The following is a 20,403-nucleotide window of genomic DNA, read 5'->3' on the forward strand; positions in this document are numbered from 1 at the left end:
CTTTCTCTCTCTCCATCATTTTGTCTCTCTCTCTCTCTCTCCCTCTTTCTCTCTTTCTCCCTTCCTCTATCCCTGTCTCTCACACACATTGCACATGTGTGCACACACACACAACACACAGACACACACCACTGGGCTGGGCAGTGACCTTGACACATCTTACCACCTCTCACCCTCCGGGGGACAGACAAAAATACACGCATGAAGGTCCCACCGCGACACCCTTCTCAAAAGGCACGTGAAAGCTCTTTGAGGTTGGTCCTCAGGAAGCTAGAACATCATAAAATTCATAATTATCTGCACCTACTTTTAAACAAAAGAGATAAACTTGAGAAGCACCAGTACACAATGGTTATGTCATATCACAACTGTCTTTATATGAAAGTAATGAAAATATAAATTCTCCTTTTTTTTAAAAAAAAAGTTATGCAAACAAGCTCTATGGTATCAAAGTTTAAAAAATATATGTTCATTTCCTCCCGCCAGCCCACACATTACAGATTCTCCCTCCCTGATACGTAGGACACGTGACCCAACTGAATTCGTGTCACTCAAGCCTGTTTGAAGTTACAGATATGGTGGGGCACGACAGTGAGCCGGGCACCACCCAGAGGCAGCAGTGACCAGGATCGGCTCTGGCCTTAGCCGCCGCCGCTGTGTGGCTCTGGGTAAGTTACTTCCCCTCTCTGGGTCTCCGCCTGCGTGGGGATGTTCAAAAGCCCCGCCACAGTGCTGACCTTCTCAACCCAGTCAGGATCTGGGCTCAGTTGCCTGGGCCCGAGGTCTTGGTTCATGCAGCCCCAGATTTTCCAGGAAAGCCGCCACCCGTGGAGAATGGCCTTGTGGCTTGGTCTCTGAATATCTGGAGGAAAGCTCACTTTCTATGTCAGCCTGGAGGTCTCCTCTCTGTGACCCTGCTTTCCTGCCCTGTGAGTGTCCAGCTCTTCCCAGTTCTGCGAGGCCCAGAGGGCAGTGTGGGGGAGGGGGGCACAATGCTGGGGGCCTGGACCCTCCGAGGTCTTCAGCTTCCCCTCTGTTTAAAGGCCTTTCTGGGTCTGTGACACTGGTTTCAAAGGCCTGAAGAATCCCCTCTTGGTCTCCTATGTGTAGTTGAATATACAAAATCAATCAGTAAAGAATGGTCACTAAGCATTTTTTAAAAAGGAGACTTTAGTGTTGATTTGGGGAAAATAGGATCCAGTGATGAAACACTTAGGAACCATTCCAGAACTCCCTGGGGAGGAAGGGATGTATTGGGTTGACCCAAAAGTTCATTCGGGTTTTTCCATAAGATGTTACAGACAACCCAAATGAATTTTTTGGCCAATGCAATACTTCCAGCCTCAAGGCCCAGGTGGCTCATGGGCCCAACTGCCAAGCACTTGCAGAGAGGGCCTGGTTTGGGGCATCTGGACCCTGGGTCCCTTGTGGGCACCTGTGTGGGACATTCGTGGCCCAGAGGACCCAGCTTTCTCCAAAGTCCCTTCTGGGAGGAGGAGAGAGCCCTCCAGACTGGCTGAGTTCTGCAGATGACCCCTCCTCTCTGTCTTGGACCCCTGATCTCTGGTCCCTGGTGGGTCAGATGCTTCCCTCTGTCCCTGCAGCCGGAGCCGTAGATGATGAAAAACTCAGCCTTGGCGCAACAGAGGTAACACATCTTTCCGGCACCGTCAGACACTTGGGTGCTACAGACAGTGTGCTTATCCTTCCACGTGGGAATCTTGACAATAAGCTCCTTCTTCATTTTATTCCCAAGCAGAGCAGAGAACATGGGCAGCATGACCTAACCATTCCCTGAAGACTCAGACCACGGACCTTTCTCACTGGTCTGGGCTATTCAGGCTCCCCGAGGTCCCCCTTCTGCTGTGCTTTTCTTAGCTCCGGGTGTGCTCCTTGGAGTTCTTCTTTCCTCCGTTAATTTCACTCTCACTTGCCATGTTTCACTGCTGCTCCTGGGCCAGCCCAGAATCAGCCCTTTCTCTGCTTCTCACCCACAGCATCTAGTCTGCAGTCACTCTGAAACCTAGAGGAGCACAGCTGTCCTGACTGTGCCTAAACCAAGAGTCACTGGGCTCTGAGAGAGGGCCAACGCCATTCTTCCGTGTCGACGTCTCAGAGTCCTCTTCACGAACATCTGGACGTGGGGCTTGGTTTCTGGATAGGAGATGGCCATACAAGTGACACATTCTTGTCCCTGCTTTCCAGGGCTGACTGCAGACCAAGGCCAAAATGCTGCAAGATCCCATGGGACAAAAACACTGTTGGAATTTTCCCAATGACAAATAGAGGTCATATGTGAAATGATACATACTGAGCATTTACATACAGAGCATATAAAAGAAATGGCTATGCATTATCCCCTCAGTCACACGTAGTACACATTTAGTATAAATAGACTGAGACAACACTGTATAAAAAAGTAATTTTGTTCTGAGAACATCGATATAGTATTTACATGGATGCAGCCCAGCGGGCTCTGGCCTGCCTCTGTTTCCAGGTCCCCCAGCATCCTCTGGGGCGGCTGGAAGTTTGGAGAAGAGCATCCCCCGAGTGCCCCCGGTGGGGGGGAACGGGGCTAGGTGGGCGGGGGCCCGTCATAGCGGAGCATGAGCGTGAGGGAGCGGGCGAAGTTGTTGGCCAGGAAGCAGCTGCGGTTCTCTTCCCCGACCGGGAGCAGGAAGAGCAGCAGCAGGAAGAGCAGCAGCAGCAACTGCAGGGGGAGCGCCACGCAGCACACCTTCCGGCAGAGAGAGCCCAGCCCTCGCCAGCGCGCGGCCTGCAAAACCAGAGCGGAAGACGTGAGTGGGCTCGGGGCTCCGCATGGGAGGCGAGGGGCGGGGAGGGCCCCCGGGCGACATGAGGAGCCACACTGGCTCCAGGCTGACTCTCCAGCTGCACCTGGCCTCAGTTTTCCCATCTGTGAAGTGGGGCTAATGTCCGTTCTCCCAGAAACAAAGATCTCTAGTTTTCTCAAACCACTCAAGGCAAGAGAGGAAGAGGATAAAACAGTTACAGGCTTTGTCCGTTGTCACATTAATCTTTGCCTGGTTTATAAGAATCCTGGGTGTGAATCTGAAGAAGGTCATTCAACCTCACTTAACTTCAGATTTCTCCTCTATAAATAGGAGGAATAATGGTACCTACCTGACAGAGCTGTAGTGAGGATTCAATGAAACCGAGCCTGGCACACAGTAGGGACTCAAAGCTGCTGCCATTATTATTATGCATCATTACTACATTCACCATCTTTGGTGTATGCGTTTGGCCAATGGGGTGAAGCTACCATCTGCGGGGCTATGACTAAAGACCTCTGTGTCAGAATCCCTCCCAGGCAAGACCATACAGCAGCCCTGCAGGGCCCCAGTTGGCCTCGGATAGCCAGTGCCCCTCTGGGCTCACCATGTGCCCCAATGCAGAGCCCCCCTGTTCCCAGGAAAAACGGGTTGCTGGTGAAAGGAGGCTGTCCCCTCATCTGTTACACAAGACACATTCAAGGGGGGAAAAGTCAGCTCTTAACACAAAAGTTCGAAAAAATAACAATAAAAAAACACAAAAATTATTGCCACTATCTAAGTCGCATTCACGATAATCATCATTATGATCACCATCACCACCATGACCACCACCAGCACCATCGTCGCCACCAGGCTCATCATTGCGTTCTCCATCACCACTTTCTTCATCGTCTCTTCCTCTCCTTCTTTCTTCTTCTTTTCCTCCCTCCCCTTGCTCCTCATCACCATCTTCGTCATCAACACCCTCACATGTCCAAATACCTAACGGGCTTCTTTGTGGCAACATCCGTGAAAGCAGCCAAAGAATATTTCCCAAGTTCTCAAGGGACTGGCTGAGTTGCAGCCTCATGGGCATGCAGGGCCAACAGCTGTCCACTCAATAAAGTGGAGGCCCCACAGTCAAGGGACAGCATGGTGCAAGGCACAGACCCAGCTCTCAGGAACCTGGCCATCAAGGCTCCATTGCACACTGTCCCACAATAGCTATGTGCCCTTGGGCAAGTCAGTAACTTCTCTGAGCCTCAGCTTCCTTCTCTGCAAAATGGGGATCAAACACCTACCTCTATTTTCCAGGTTTTGGCGAGGATGCAAAGTATAATTATACTCCAATTAAAAAGTATATATGCTCTTATGACTAGTACTATTATTATAGAATATATCTACTAGCTCCATGAGGAACCAAAGAGTCATTTTCCAGGGTACCAAGTCAAGTGATGATGATGGTGGTACTGATGATGGTCATGACAATGAGGATGAGGATGATGGTAACCACAGTGACGGTGAGGGTGCTGATGGTACGTGTGTTGATATCAGTGATGGTGAGGATGCTGATAAGGGTGCTGATGATAGTGATGGGGATACTGGTGAGGATGATGGCAGTGATGGTGGTGGTGGTGGTGGGCATGATGGTAATAGGAAATACGCAGGTGTTCCTGGGATGTTCTGACCTGAGCGCTTCTGTCTATCTCCCAATGATCTCACCCACTCTCCTGTCCCAGCTATCTCCTCCAGGTTGATCACACTTGACCCTATGCCTCCCGCTTCGAGTGTTCTCACTCACCAAAGATCCCAGGCACTGATTTTATAAAAAAACAGACTTCCTATAACCCACACAACGGAGAAGCACTCCTGGCTGAGTATAATCTCAGCAGTGACTTCAGGAGTGTGTGTGTATGTGTGTGTGTAATAAGTCATTTAAATAGCTGAATGATGTCCACAGAGGAGACAGACTTTCCCATAGCTGCCAGGCGGGGTCAGACCTGGCTGCCAAGTGCTCTTGACCCCCGCTAAGGGGCTCACCTACTGATGCCTCAGTCTATGAGTGCTCTAACTTGACTGCTTGACATTTCTTGCTGACTTTGCCCAACTCCAAATCTCTGACCCACCCAAGAGAGCAAAAGAGGGTGAGACGTAGGTACACCCTAACCTAGGTTCACACTACAATTGAAAACCTGTAATTAATGGTCTCCCCAGTAGAGGTGGACTTCCCAGGTGGTGCTAATGGTAAAGAACCTGCCTGCCAATGCAGGAGATGTAAGAGACAAGGGTTCGATCTCTTGGTCGGGAAGAACCCCTGGAGAAGGAAATGGCAACCCATTCCAGTATTCTTGCCTGGAGAATCCCATGGACAGAGAGGAGCGTGGCGGGCTATAGCCCATGGGGTCACAAAGAGTCAGACAGGACTGAAGTAACTTAGCAGTCAGTGGAGATCTGTGTCTAAGGGTCCTGTTTCTGTTTGTTTCTCCATTCTCAGAGCTACTACCTTGCTATGTAAGTGAGGAGCTGTGCCTTGGCCACAACCTCTGAGGCAAATGTCTTTGAAGGTCCAAAGTTCTCTTGCATTTACAAGTGTTGACAAGGACTGGTCTTTTTCAAGGACTCCTGCTGCCTGCCAAGTGTCTATTCACTTAGACCTCACATCTTCACTTTGAGGGACCCAGATTCTAAAATCCCCTTTAAAATAGAAGGCACATTTTAATAGTATTATCACATGCTTAGAAAACACATATGTGCATGCACACACAGACACAATTACACACAGATACACACATAAATAGACATGAACCACTGTCTAAGAAGCCAACAAAGAAATTGACAATCTCAGCTCTTTGCAGATCTGGGAGCTTCTCTGTGCCTGAGTTTCCCCATAGAAAGTACTACATGTATTCTGTGCAGATACAACTATACACAGAGAGAAGGGGCAGAAACTTCCCTGGAGGTCCAGTGGTTAAGAATCTACCTTCTAACGCAGCAGGATGTGGTTCAATCCCTGGTCAGGGAATTAGGATCTCACACACAACCAAGCCCATGTGCTACAATGACTGAGCCCGCGTGCTCTGGGGCCCACGTGCCACAACTAGAGAGAAGCCCACATGCTCCAACAAAGGATCCTGCAGGCTGCAACTAAGACCCGATGCAGCCAAAAACAAATAAAGGAAATCAACCCTGAATATTCATTGGAAAGACTGATGCTGAAGCTCCAATACTTTGGGCACCTGATGCGACGAGCCAACTCATTGGAAAAGACCCTGGTGCTGGGAAAGATTGAAGGTGGGAGGAGAAAGATTGAAAACAGAGCATGAGATAGTTGGATGACATTACCGATTCAATGGATGTGAGTTTGAGCAAACTCTAGGAGATGGTGAAGGACAGGGAAGCCTGGCATGCTGTAATCCAGGGGTCACAAAGAGATGGACACGACTGAGCAGCTGAACCACAACAAAACAAAGAGAGAAGGGGCTTCCTCAGGACATTCCCCACCGTTAGGGTGTGGAAGTAGAGGGTCGACAGCATGTGGTGGTGGGGAGGGAACAGGTCATATTACAGAGGGTGATTAAATGCTTGAGTCCTTCAATATCTCCCATGAACCTGGGGCTCTAGAGTTTTGAGGAATCCTGGCAGGAAGAATTTATCACAGTAAGGGTGATTGAATCTTCTGCCATTGATGAAAAAGGATGTGGGGGAAAAAAATGATTTGGAGTCCTGGGTTCTAACCCTGGCCCTGTCACTTCCTAGCTGTGTGACCTAGGACAAGTCACTCAGCCTCTCTGAGCCTCAGAGCCTTCTTCTACTGAGGCAAAGGGAGCCTGACACCTGCCTACCAGAATCACAAGGATAAATAAGGCAGCAGAGGCTACACTCACATGCATAGTTGGTGCTCGGCAAACACTCATTCCTTTCCTCCTCCAACTGATGGGACCCAGGGCAGACGGGTGGCTTCTACAAGCCCCTAAGCTTCCCCTGCACCCAGGTTCCAAGGACCAGATACCATCAGCCTCCTCGGCCCCATCAGAGAGAAAAACACTGCTCTCCCTAAACACCCTTCTTGGTCTCTTAAAGGCCCTCACATCCTCTGACCACAGGGCCTTTGCAAAGCTTATACTTTCCGCTGGAAGACCCATTTCCTTTCTTTCTCCAATGCATCTAGTTCACTCCTACATTTTATTCTAATCTCAATTTGTGAGTCGCTTCCTCAGAGGGAACTTCCCTGCCTCTAAACCAAAAAAGCCCCTTTACATATTCTCATGGACCAACACCTTTCCTTTGGGTTACTGATTTCAAAGTCTGTGTTCCCCTTCAATCCTTGGAGGCAGGGTCTACACTAGTTTAATTCATTGCTGTATCTGCAGTAATGTTCGGTAAACATCTGCTCAATTAATGAAATAAAAGGCTCTTTCCCTTCCTGGGCGTCTGATTGTCTGCTCCTCCCTTGGTGCCATGATGTGACCAGGCACACACTCACTGACCTGTCTGTCAACTGTCCACACCATCCCAATGGCTCCCCCAGAACATTTGGACTCCACACGTTAATGAACAACACCACACATGCTCCAGCCCAACATTCAGCTCACCTCCACGCTCGCGGGTTTCCTGAGCTGCTGCCCAGCTCTGGAGGTACTCTGTGCCCATTTCTCAGAGGAAGAAACTGAGTCCACGGGAAATAAGCAGCCCAAGGTCACAGGGACAGGTTCAAATCGTCAGCATGGCTCCTTCTCCCACCCTACATGGCACTTCTCATAAGAAACAGCAGCAAGGACCTCCCTGGTGGTCCAGTGGTTAGGCGCCTACCTGCCAATGTAGGGAGAGGTTTGATCCCTGATCCAGAAAGATCCAACGTGCTGTGGGGTAGCTAACCCCGTGCACCACGACTACTGAGCCTGTGCTCCACAACAAGAGAAGCCCCTGCAGTGAGAAGGCCGTGCACCACAACGAACAGTAGCCCCTGCCTGCCGCAACTAGAGAAAACCCACGCAAAGCAATAAAGATCCAGCAAAGGCAGAAATGCACGAATGAATGAATTCTTAAAATAGCAGCAACAATGACCAAAGTCCCACTGGGCCTCCGTTGAAGCTGGTTTCACCCTGACCTGGGGCCCTGAGTGTGAAAGTCACGTGGCACCACCACTTGGGCTTTCAGGGTCTTTTCCGGGAGCTGATTGGGCCTCAGTCTCCAGCTCAAAGATGCCTCCAGACCAGTGCCAGGAGCTCAAGGTGACAGGCAGGGGCCAGCTTTTCTCTGGCAACTCAAGATGGGCCCCACCAGTGGCCATCACTAACTCTCACTTAGCAGTGAGCTCAGTCCCTCAAGGTCCCTCTCACTGACGCAGAGCCACAAGCTGGCTGGCTTCCCCTCTCTGGGTTTCCTCTAGAACCCAGAAGGGGCATCTCCCTGATGTTCCAGGGAGTCTGAGGGCATCACAGATCCCAGGCTGGGCTCCGCCTACACACTTTGAATATCTTCTTCACTATGTTCTCGGTGCCGAAGCACTGAGTTAGAGCCCAAACTCACTTCCTAGGAGTGCTCAGAGGCTGGGGAGAGCTCCCACCCAGGGACAGAATGGTAGTGGCTGGGTGGGGCTGAGTTAATATTGTTTCCTCCCGGGGCAGCTCTGCATGTGATGGTCAGGCCACAGAACTGTGTTATTCCAGTCCCCTGGCTTGGTTTTGGGGAGTCCCAGAAAGTGCAGTGACATAGAATCTGCCTGCCAATGCAGGAGATGCAGAAGATTTGGGTGGGTCAGGATGATCCCCTGGAGGTGGAAACAGCAACCCACTCTAGTATTCCTGCCTAGGAAAATCCCATGGACATCGACAAAGGAGCTTGGCAGGCTATAGTCCATGGGGTTGCAAAGGGTCAGACATGACTGAGCAACTGAGTTTGCATGCATGAATTGGTTTTTGACCAGATGGCGGTGAGGCCATCTGAGCTGGCCTTTTGGGGCAGTTTGATTAATCGATGAGAAGAACCTCTGGGTGAAACAACTGGAGCGAGGGGTGCTCTTGTCATTACTCAAGCCAAAATGGAGCCCCATTCAGCAGGAGATATATGGACACAAGGCTCCCTTCCCTGCCTTTCCTTTCCTCATCTTTCCTCATCTGACATCCATGCACCATCCAGGCTCTCCTGAGTCTAGGACAGAACTAAGGTCAGTGACGGTCCAGGGTGATCCAGAGGTATCCAGCTTGGAAGACTGTGTGGTCAGGATGCTTTGCTTATATGGAGACCAGGGTTTGGCTGGACGCAGGGAACACAGTGAGGTCAGTTTCAGACACGCTGAGCCTGAGCAGTCTCTCAAGTTGATGCCCTTCGGGTTTGGGCCTTGGGACTGAAGCTGGAAGGAGAGACCTGGACAAGAAATGGATCAGAGAGTGTGAGAGGCCTAGAGTCGGGGACCAGAGCTTGCAGGAAGGAACCGTCAGGGAGAGAATGAGTCATGGGAGGGAAAGAGGCCCGGGGAAGCTGGAGGATGCGACCGTGTAAGAAAGAGGGGTTGTATTTCCAGGGTCGCTGAGCAGTTAGGACTCATTAATTACAAAAGAAATGGTGAGAAATCCCTGCAGCTACCACCTTACTCACGTGATCCAAGTCAGCATCTGCAGTCCTGAGGTGGGTGTATCGAAATCGCACTCTCCCAATAAGATGCACTAAGAACACCGCATCACTTCTAGAACGTTCTTTCCAGAAATTCACAACAAGGAAACACCCCAGAAATCCCAAACCTGAGGGACATTCTATAAAATATCTGGCTTGTACTCAAGAAGGTCAAGGTCAACAAAAACCGAGGACTGGTCCCAGGAGAGGAAACTAAAGAAGTGTGATGACTGAATGTAATGTGTGATCCCAGACATGTAATGTAATGTGTGATCCCAGAGGGGAAAAGGCTATAAAAGACTGCATGGTACATCCCCACAGAGGGATGTTATTCAGTGGTAAAAAGAAATGAAATATTAGCCGCAAAAAGACACAGAGGAAACTCAAGTGCATATTGCTGAATGAAAGAAGTAACAAGATCAGTGGTTGCTAGGGGCTCTGGAGGAGGGCAGAGGGGTAAAGAGGAAGTGCTGGGGAGAAGGGTAAGGCGGTGACTCTTGTCTGCAATGTCACTATGCACTTGTCAAAACCCATAGGATACGCAACCCAAACAGTGCACCCTAATGTCAACTAGGAACTCCAGTTAATAATGATGATTTTTTCTTTAATTTTTTAATTTATTTGGCTGCACCAGATCTTAGTTGCACCCATGGGGGAACCTAGTTCCCTGACCAGGGGCCAAACCTCTGCACTGGGAGTGCAGAGTCTTAGCCACTGGACCACAAGGGAAGTCCCAATAATGATGATTTTTAAAACATCATAACAGGGACTTCCCTAGTGGTCCAGTGGTTAAGAATCCACCTTCCAATGCAGGGGATTTGGGTTCAATCCCTGGTCAGGAAACTGAGATCCCACATGCCAGGGGGCAACCAATAAGCCTGTGCACCCCGACGACTGAGCTTGAGCACCTCAGCTAGAGGGAAGTCTGTGCACTGCAACTGACACCCAACAGAGACGTAAATAAATTGTGTCGTTCAGTCACTATGTCATGTCTGACTCTTTGTGACCCCAGGGACTGCAGCACACCAGGCTTCCCTGTCCTTCACTATCTCCCGGAGCTTGCTCAAAGTCATATCCATTGAGTTGGTGATGCCATCCAACCATCTCATCCTCTGTCATCCCTTTCTCCTCCTGCCCACCTTCCATCTTTCCCAGCATCAGGGCCTTTTCTAATGAGTCAGCTCTTCGCAGGAGGTGGCCAAAGTATTGGAGCTTCAGCTTCAGCATCGGTCCTTCCAACGAATATACAGGGTGGATTTCCTTTAGGATTGACTGGTTTGATCTCCTTGCTGTCCAAGGGCTCTCAAGAGTCTTCTCCAGCATAAATAAATATATTTTTTAAAAAACAACAACACTGCAGCTATTGTGAGAGAAAGTTACTGCCTAACATGGAAAACCCTAGTGGTTGCTTTCCTGGATTTGGCATTACAATATTCCATCTGCTCTACCGGGCTCATTGTGAGGAGCACTATTATTTTATATACCACTAAGTGGAGAATCCTAGGGACGGGGGAGCCTGGTGGGCTGCCGGCTATGGGGTCACACAGAGTCAGACACGACTGAAGCGACTTAGCAGCAGCACCAGCAGCAAGAAAGAAAAAACCCAACAGAAGATGGAGCATCTGACTGGAGACCCCACATAAGGCAGAGGCACCGCAGGGCTGCACCTTCAGAGCCAGGGAAACCGAGGGCTAATCTCCCCTACACTGAAACGGGAAACAAGGAAATCCTAGGTCTTATCCTGGCACCCGGAGAGGGCGAGAAACAAAACTCTGCCCTGAGAACTTGAACTGGAGGCCGGAGCTCCCAAAGCTGGGTCATCTAAATTGGCACAGCCTGTGTGGTCCAAAGGAAAACAAAACAAAACACAACTCGTGGGATGTCCCTGGTGGTCCAGTGGTTAAGACGCCCTGCTGCTGTTGCAGGGGGCGGGGGTGCCATCTCTGGTTGAGGAACTGAGAATCCACATGCTGCATGGCGCAGCCAAAAAAAACCTCCAAAATCCAACCCTCACGCAGAGATTTTAATTTAAAGAAAGCTTAGGTGGAGAGTGTTCTGGGTGGCAGAGGAAGGCAAATTCCAGTCCTTACTGGACCATAATAGGAAAGGCTTCCCTGGTGGCTCAGATGGTAAAGAACCCACTTGCAGTGCGGAAGACCCAGTTCGATCCCTAGGTCAGGAAGGTCCCTTGACCCACTCCAGTGCTCTTGCCTGGAGAATGCCATGGACAGAGAAGCCTGGCGGGCTACAGTCCACGGGGTCACAAAGAGTCGGACACGACTGAGCGACTAACAGTGGCAACTCCAAAGATGTGAAAACGTGAAAAACTATGAGTCTTAAAATCTGTGAAATATGGGCAAGTGAATAAAATGTCGCTGTCCGGCCTCTCCCCATCTGGACCCACCTCCCAGAGCCCACAGCATGGCATGCATAGTGGCAGCTGCCCTCCACGCCGCCACACGGGCCTGTGACCCTGCCTAGTTCACCCCGGTAAACGCACACACTGGCGAATCCGCTCCTCAACTCGAAGGCTCCTCAGGTAGGACCGCTCCCCTGCACCAAGGCAGGAATTCAGTTGACTCACAGCCCAATCACAACTCAAAAAGCAATTGACCTTTCGTGTGTCTGAAAGCTGCAGGCAGACATATCCGGTGGCACGAAGCTGGCAAGTGTGTAGGCAGCTGCAAGTTTAATAAATCTTAATTATTCTGTTTATATAAACAAGCAGGCTGAAGCCACTGACGTAGCTGGAGCTTTCAGTGGCTTGGGGTGTGGAGAGAAAAAAAAAGTGTGGAGGGCCGACGGCTCATAAATAATTAGCTTTGGAGCAGGGTTTTTTTTCCCCCTTCCCTTTGGACTAAAAATAATATACGAAATGTTTTTAAGTTGGCAAGATTACAAGCCCAGAAGACAGTGTCTAGTTTCTACCTGTCAGACCTGCGTGCATCTGTGCACACCTGCACATGTCTGCATACCCTCACACACGCGTATGCACACCCCACCCGGCAAACAACGTGAGAACCGCACCGGGGGAGGATTCCACCCCCACCCCCATCGATCTCCACTCCCAGAAGGGGCATTAGCTGTCTTCCGTCTGCAAGAGAAGCAGGACATTGTCTGCTAGCATCCAGATCCTCATGTACGAAGCAATTCAGAAACTTGTGGTTTATAAGAACTCTTAGTTCTGAGGACCCGCATTTCATTCATTGGAAGACCATGGTTAAGAGCCTTGCGAAGGGGAACACACACTAATGGTGGATTCCCGGATGCAAATCGAGAACTTAAAGCAACGGTTCTCCAAGTCTGGCCCCTGGGGCGGGGGGGCAGCAGCAGCATCACCTGGGACCTTGCTGGAAACGCAGATCCTCGGGGCACCCCAGACCTAATGCACCAGAAACTCTGGGGGTGGAACCCAGAAATCTGTGCTTAAACAAGCTGTGATATAAAGGGGCCCCAGATGGCCTCTGAATATTGGCCTCTGGGGTTGCTTGCTTCTTCACAGGGAGCTGAGACCCAAGAGCTCAAAAGCCAGCCAGCACCAAACTCAAAACTTTCACACATCCGTTTGATTTTAAATGTAGCCGAATAAGCAGATTTGGGGGCCATTTAGAACCTGCCTGCTTTGTATATCCCACGAAATGGAGTCCAACATCTGCCAGCTATAAATAAGGTCAACCCTACATCTGCGGCTTCCCTGGTGGTCCAGTGATAAAAGAATCCGCCTGCCAACGTAGGATACACAGGTTCGATTCCTGATTGGGGAAGATCCCATGTGCCCCTGGGCAACTAAGCCCATGCGCCACAACTACTGAGCCTGTGCTCTAGAGCCCCCGAGCCACAACTACTGAAGCCCGTGTGCCCTCGAGTCTGTACGTTGCAACAAGAAAAGCCCCTGCAATGAGAAGCCCGCACACAGCAACTAGAGAGTAGTCTACACAGTAATGAAGATCTAGCATAGCCAAAAATAAATAAATAAAATTATTTAAAAAAAACCAAACAGCCAAAAATAAATAAATAAAATTATTTAAAAAAACAAACACACCTGTAGCTGTAAAGACCGCAAGCCACTGCAGTACTCGGACATTCCCCGGCCAGAAACGTGCTATTGTGCTGGGCAACACCAGCTGTGGGGAGAGCCTTTCTCCCATTCCCCTCTCCACCCCGCCCATCCCGCTGGCATGCACAGCCTACCCTGGCAGGCCTTTGCTCTGGTAGTCTACCCCAGGTACTTGCATCAGTGCTTGGTACAAAGTCAGAGCTCAGCAAACATCTGTGAAGTGAATCAGTGACCTAGGAGACACCCAATGAACACAGAGCTGTGAACACTCCATATGAACCCGGTGACAGGCTGCCAGGGACAGGAGCCTGCCCTGGAGGGCTGGTGTCAGCCAGCCAAGCAAGCCCCCACTTAAAAACACCAGGGGACCCAGAAACAACTCCCCCTGAACTCTGGCCTGGGAGCTACTTAGACAGGGGCTTCCAACCAGAGTGGGACTTAAAGGGCAGGAGCTGGAGGCAGCCTGGGCACCTGGCCCTGGGCCCTCAGGTGCCACCAGGAGTCACAGGCTGGGCTGTGTGGAGACCCAGCCTTCCTGATGCACTCCCCTACTTCACGAGAAGCCCTTTGCTCTTCTAGGGGAAACTGGGGCTTCAGGTTCTCCTCTCAAGAAAGAACAACAGTTCACATGATCTTCAAAATTCATTCATAAAGTCAATAAAGTCAGCGTTGATAGTTCCATTTTACAGAGGGGGAAAGAAAGTCCCCAGAGTCAAAGCAACTTGCCCAAGGCCACAAAACTGGGGGATGCCAGACCCAGAGCACAGCGTTGGTCTGGTAACTGCTCCGTCCAGTCTTGGGGATACACACTATACTGCAGATGGAGACGTGAACACCAGCTGGAGACCAAGACGTCTGGGTGGGCAGAGCCCCTGGGAACACAGACTCCATGGCCCGAGAGATCTCGAGGCCCCGGGGCTCTCGGGAGCAGAGCACGCCGGAGGCTTATGTCATCATGAGCCAGTGTTCGGCAGGACAACAAGCTCGCTCTCAGAGGACTTCCCTGGTGGTCCAGGGGATAAGATTCAGTGCCAATGCAGGGGACATGGTTCCATTCCTCGTCCGGGAAGATCCCACGTGCTGCAGAGCAACTAAGCCCGTGCACCCCAACTACGGAGCCTACGCGCTATGACTCCTGAAGCCCAGGCACCTAGAGTCCATCTGGAACAAGAGACGCCACTGCAATGAGAAGCCCACGCACCGCACCTCGAGAGCAGCCCCCGCCTGCCACAACTAGAGAAAGCCTGCACACGGCAACCAAGACCCAGTGCGTCCAAAAGCACTCAGATACAATCTCAAACTGGAACTCCTTCAAAGCAAGCCTGCTCTCAGAAAAGGTGGTGCCAGGGACGCCGATGTACACTGGACCTTTCCACAAGTGGGGAGAGCCACCAGGCCCAGGGATGCCTTCTCCAAGGCACCGTGTGGAAGGGCAAGGGTGGGCTTAGAGTCTGAGGCAGAGACCGCTCAGGAGCCGGGTGCCTCCAGCGAACACGTCACTGCAGTCTTGTCATTCCTTGCTTCACTCGTGCCTAGCATGGTGGTAATGATGGCTGTTGGATATCTGGGGGACGGTGACGTGAAACGCCCTAGGCATGATCTGGCACAGTTCCTGGCACAGTGGATGGTCAACACGTAACATTTATAGTAACAATCGTTATTCCTCATTATTTCTGTAAGTACGGCTCTTACTGCCATGGCTCTGGCCGGCAAGCCCCCAGGGAGAGGCTCTGAGCACTTCTCAGAGGCTGGCAGTTGGAGACACCAGCTGGTTGAACATGACTGGCACAGCCCCCTTCCTCTTTCAGCCCCCACGGACCCCAGATGCTCGTCCACTACTCAGGCGTCTGTGAGGTCCAATGCCCTGGAGTGGCCCAGGTCTCCGTGGGCCGGCCCGATTTACGCCTGTTGTCACAGCATAATCACTAACCGTGTCCTTGCTCACACCCCCGCATCCTGTCTCAGCTGAGTACACGCTGTGTGTCCTGCAGAACAAGGACCCCCCGGGACCACCACAGGGCAGCCCAGAACCGAGTCTCCAGGAGCATTTCTCATGGAACCTTCCAGAAAGCCCAGGGGTTCTGCCCCAGCATCCCAGGCCCACCAACCCTCGAGACACCCTGCCCTCTACCCGTGTGGAACAGACGGCAGACACTGTACCTTTCGGAATCCAGTCGGCTCCCCTAGAGGACTCTGCGTCTGTTATTTTAGGGAAGGAGAGGAAAAGGGGAAAGGAAAAAAAAAAAGTTAAGTGAGTGAAACTTAAATCCCAGCAGAGCCTGTAATGGAATATTCATTTTGTCAGGGGAATGTTTCTTTAAAACTTCTGGTCATCTGGACAGGCTGAACCAGCAGGTGATTCAATTTAATGAGCTTTTTAACGCACTTGGGGCCCAGGTGGGATCCTGTCTGGGAAGGCCTGGGCCAAGGCCATGGGCGCACGGACCTGGCTGGGGCTGGGCTGACACCTAGTGGCTGACGCGGCTGCTTTCAGGGCCGGCAGAGCTGGAGCCCCAAAGCTTGGAGTCCGGGGTCGGCAGGCTTAAAGGGCCCTCAGTGGCCATCCCAACCACCCTTTCCTTGGACTAACCTCCATGCCTCAGTTTCCCTATCAGTTCTCAGGGGATAATAACAGTACCTCCTTTATAGGGCTGTAATGAGGATATAGATATATTCCTAATGGAATATAGATAGCATATTCAAAAGCAGAGACATTACTTTGCCAACAAAGGTCCGTCTAGTCAAGACTATGGTTTTTCCTGTGGTCATGTATGGATGTGAGAGTTGGACTGTGAAGAAGGCTGAGCGCCGAAGAATTGATGCTTTTGAACTGTGGTGTTGGAGAAGACTCTTGAGAGTCCCTTGGACTGCAAGGAGATCCAACCAGTCCATTCTAGAGGAGATCAGCCCTGGGATTTCTTTGGAAGGAATGATGCTAAAGCTGAAACTCCAGTACTTTGGCCACCTTATACAAAGAGTTGGCTCATTGGAAAAGACTCTGATGCTGGGAGGGATTGGGGGCAGGAGGAGAAGGGGGAGACAGAGGGTGAGATGGCTGGATGGCATCACCAACTCGATGCACATGAGTTTGAGTAAACTCCAGGAGTTGGTGATGGACAGGGAGGCCTGGCGTGCTGCGATTCATGGGGTCGCAAAGAGTCGGACACGACTGAGTGACTGAACTGAACTGAAATGAACTGAACTGAATGAGGATATAGCATTTAATAAAGGCTACCACTAGTCTAGCTGTTATTGTTTTGTGTGAGACGGTGGGCCCCTGGGGGGCTTCCCAGGTGGCACTAGTGGTAAAGAACCCACCTGCCAGTGCAGGAGACATGAGACGTGGGTTCAATCCCCGGGTTGGGAACACTCCCTGGAGACGGGCATGGCAACCCACTCCAGTATCCTTGCCTGGAGAATCCCATGGACAGAGGAGCCTGGCGGGCTACAGTCCACAGGGTTGCAAAGAGTCGGACACGAGTGAAGCGACAGCATGCACGGGGTCCCCCAGGGGGAGGTGCTTCCTCAATGTCACAAGCAGGTCAGTGGAGGAGGCGGCCTAGATCCCAGGGGTCCTGGCCCCCACTCCAGTGTTCCCTGTGTGATGCCTCCATCAAGGTGTGTGTGATGCTGGCTCTGTCCCTCGCTATCCGGGTGAACTCGGGTGAGTTTTTAACTCCTCATAGCCTCATCCCCCTTCTGGCAATTGGAGATGCAATCATTCTGGTGGACGGCTGCTGTGAGCACTGAACTGGGATGATGTACACAGAGGTTTCAGGTTAGTAGAGCAAAGCTGTCGTTCTTGGAACTCAGCCTCACTGGGTGGCAGAATGGCCAAATGACAAATTGCACGTCAAGTGCCTAGGACCCATGTGTCTCCATGGCCTCTCCCTGAGTGACCCCCTCAGTCCGGTCTGTCGAGGTGTGGGGTGGAGTTGATGCAGATTGAGCTGTCTCCCCGGGGTCTGGGACCTGTACAGCCTTAGCACCTACCAGCAGGTGGCTGGAGTCCTTGAGCTTGGACTTGTACAGCATCCATCGGTAGCGTAGATCCTCTAGCTTGTCCGAGGACTCGCTGGCTGGCCTGAGACGAAGGAGGTTTTCGAAGAGATGCTGACCTTCTGGTATTCGAGCCTCCAGTTCCTAGAGGGAAAAGACAGGGTCACGTGCACCTTCCAAATGGCTGAGGAGGCCCCACCTCATTGGTAAGGAGGAGCCAATCGAGTTCCATTTGCGGGGGCAGCCAACAGAACACATAAAGAGAGAATCTCATTGTGCAAATAAATGGAAGCCAAGGCCAGGAATTGCTCTCTGCAACGTTGCAGAATGGACTTTTGCCTGAAAGAGGAGCTGCCGTGCTGACCTCCATGGTCACTTCTAGCTCTGGCATTCTATTATAAATACGACATAGATTTACACTATGTATGACTAGGGAAAGCGAAAGTCGCTCAGTCACTTCCGACTCTGTGACTCCATGCACTGTAGCCCGCCAGGCTCCTCTGTCCATGGAATTCTCCAGGCCAGAATACTGAAGTGGGTAGCTGTTCCCTTCTCCAGGGGATCTTCCCAACCCAGGAATCAAACCCAGATCTCCTGCATTGCAGGCAGATTCTTTACCCACTGAGTCACGAAGGAAGCCCTCTGGCATTCTAGAACCAAGTTCTCCAGAGGGCTTGACATAAGAGTTATCATCATTATAAAAGCTACTGTTGTTCATCGACAGAGGAATGGATAGAGAAGACGTGATATATACATACAATGTAATATGACTCAGTCATTAAAAATTATGAAATAATGTCATTTGTAGCAACATGGATGGACATAGAGATTGAATACTGAGCGAAGTCAGTCAGACACAGAAGGAGAAATATCATATGACTTCCCTTATGTGTGGAATCTAAAAAAAGAAGTGAGTCAAAAGAACTTACAAAAGAGAGAGACTCACAGACTTGAAGAACAAACTTGTTGCTAGTGGGAAGGATGAGGGGAAGGGATAATTCGGGAATTTGGGATGGACATACACGCACTGCTATATTTAAAATGGATAATCAACAAGGACCTCCTGTACAGCGCACGGAACTCTGCTCAGTGTTATGTGGCAGCCTGGATGGGAGGGGAGTTTCGGGGAGAACGGATACGTGTGTATGTATGGCTGAGTCTCTTCCTGTTCACCTGAAACCATCATAACATTGTTAACCAGCTATACCCCCATATAAAATTAAAATTGTTTTTTTTAAATAAAAAGCTACCATTGTTGAATATATCTTTCTATTGGCATTTTTACTCCTGGCAGAGTGAGGTTGGGACTGGGCAGATTTTTCTATCAGAATACAGTACTGTGTTCCCCCAGGATGGCATCTTTTATCCTCAGGACTCCTGGGAGGGAGTACCATGTGAGGATACGATCTGGGTTCTAAGTTCAAGAGCCTGAGTTTAAATTCTGGCTTGGCATCCAGTATCTGTCCCATGCCACCAGCTGCATGATACAGGCACACAGCTTAGCTTCTCAGAGCCCTCGAGAGTGGGGACTCTACAAGAACAAAGAAGCGTAACCCGGGGAACTGCAAGTCATCTCTGATATGCCTGGGGCTGTGTGGTGGTGGCAGGGGAGGAGAGGAGTGGCTGGATATGAGGTAGGAGGTAGACAGGGAGGGCTAGTAGCTGGGTCCAAAGCTCCCACTGAGGACAAAACATTAAAAACATTCTTCAGGCATCAGTGGACAGGGAGGCCTGGCGTGCAGCAGTCCATGGGGTCACAAAGAGTCGGACACAACTGAGCAACTGAACTGAACTGAATTGAACTGAAGGCATCAAAGAGTTAACAACAACAACAAAAAGAGTGAGGCAAGACATGCAAAAGGTTAAGATGCAGAGAAGTAAGCCCAGTGCTCAGACCTCCTCTTGCACTTAGGATATTTGTTAATCTGGAAAAAACAGTTGTGAAACAGATCTATGCTTCTGGCAGCCTTGCAGGATTCAGGAGACAGAGGTCAAAGTCTGCGCCCTACAGAAGTGGAGACTGAGAAACTGCTGCCTTTAGCAGAGGCCCCTGAAGGTGAATAGGAAGTAAACCCACACCTTATTTGGATTTTCAGGCCAGTGCCAAGTCATCTCAGGAGTCCAGGGAGCTTCAAGTTTTGAAATTGGATTCAGTGGTTCTAGATTGATAAAAGCCCCCACTAGCCTGGCTGTTGCAAACAAAATCCGCTTTGAAGGAAAGATTATTCTTAATCTCAAATTATTCTCGCACTGATTTGTCAAACACAATATCCAGCACACAATCGAAGCAGTCACACACAGATATAAGACTCCAAGAAGAGGCGGAAACTGGGACTTCCCTGGAGGTCCAGTGGTTAAGAATGTGCCTGACAATGCGGGGGAAGTAGGTTCTATCCCTGGTCCAGGAAGGTCCCACATGCCTTGGACCAGCTAAGCCTGTATGGCACAGCTACTGAGCCCGAGCTCTAGGGCCCATGTGATTCACCTACTGAACCCACTTGCTACACCTGCTGAGGCCCATGTGCTTAGAGCCTTGTTCTGCAACAAGAGAAGCCATCTCAGTGAGGAGCCCTCACCCCACAGCTAAGAGCAGCCTCTACTCACCGTAACTAGAGAGAGCCCAGGCACAGCAACAAAGGCCCAGTGCAGCCAAATACAAATAAAATTAATGAATTAATGAGGAAGAGGCAGAGACAATACACAACAGAAACAGTCTTGACTTGAGATGCCGAAATTATTAGACATACTTGCTAAACCAACTATGTTTACTGTGTTGAAAGAATTAAAAGACAAACTGAAAATTTTCAGCAAGGACCCAAAAGCTGTGAAAAGTGGCAAAGCAGATTTTAAAAAGCACCAAGGAGAATTTCTAGGAATGATAAATGAAATATTAAAAGCTAAGAACTTAATAAACATGTGAAATAGCAAATGAGATACAACTAAAGAGAGGATTAGTAAAGT

At 50.4% G+C, this 20,403-nt stretch overlaps 1 protein-coding gene across 3 annotated transcripts in view; it reads right to left on the minus strand.

Moving 5' to 3' along the window:
- Window positions 1–358: 358 nt before the first annotated feature.
- SYNE3 (spectrin repeat containing nuclear envelope family member 3) overlaps window positions 359–20,403 on the minus strand; it is a 103,530-nt gene continuing 83,485 nt past the window's right edge. For 2 of the 3 annotated variants that reach the window (XM_055555597.1, XM_055555594.1), the window contains 4 exons: window positions 17,437–17,586; window positions 15,604–15,642; window positions 13,578–13,676; window positions 359–2,776 (listed from right to left, as the gene is read on the minus strand). In XM_055555597.1, coding sequence (XP_055411572.1) covers window positions 2,576–2,776; window positions 13,578–13,676; window positions 15,604–15,642; window positions 17,437–17,586 — 489 coding nt within the window. In that variant the 3' untranslated portion in view covers window positions 359–2,575. The remainder of the gene's footprint in view (window positions 2,777–13,577; window positions 13,677–15,603; window positions 15,643–17,436; window positions 17,587–20,403) is intronic. The other variant, XM_055555596.1, reaches the window with a different exon arrangement.

The sequence above is a fragment of the Bubalus kerabau genome, chromosome 19, assembly GCF_029407905.1.
Source record: "Bubalus kerabau isolate K-KA32 ecotype Philippines breed swamp buffalo chromosome 19, PCC_UOA_SB_1v2, whole genome shotgun sequence".
NCBI classification, from domain to species: Eukaryota; Metazoa; Chordata; class Mammalia; order Artiodactyla; family Bovidae; genus Bubalus; species Bubalus kerabau.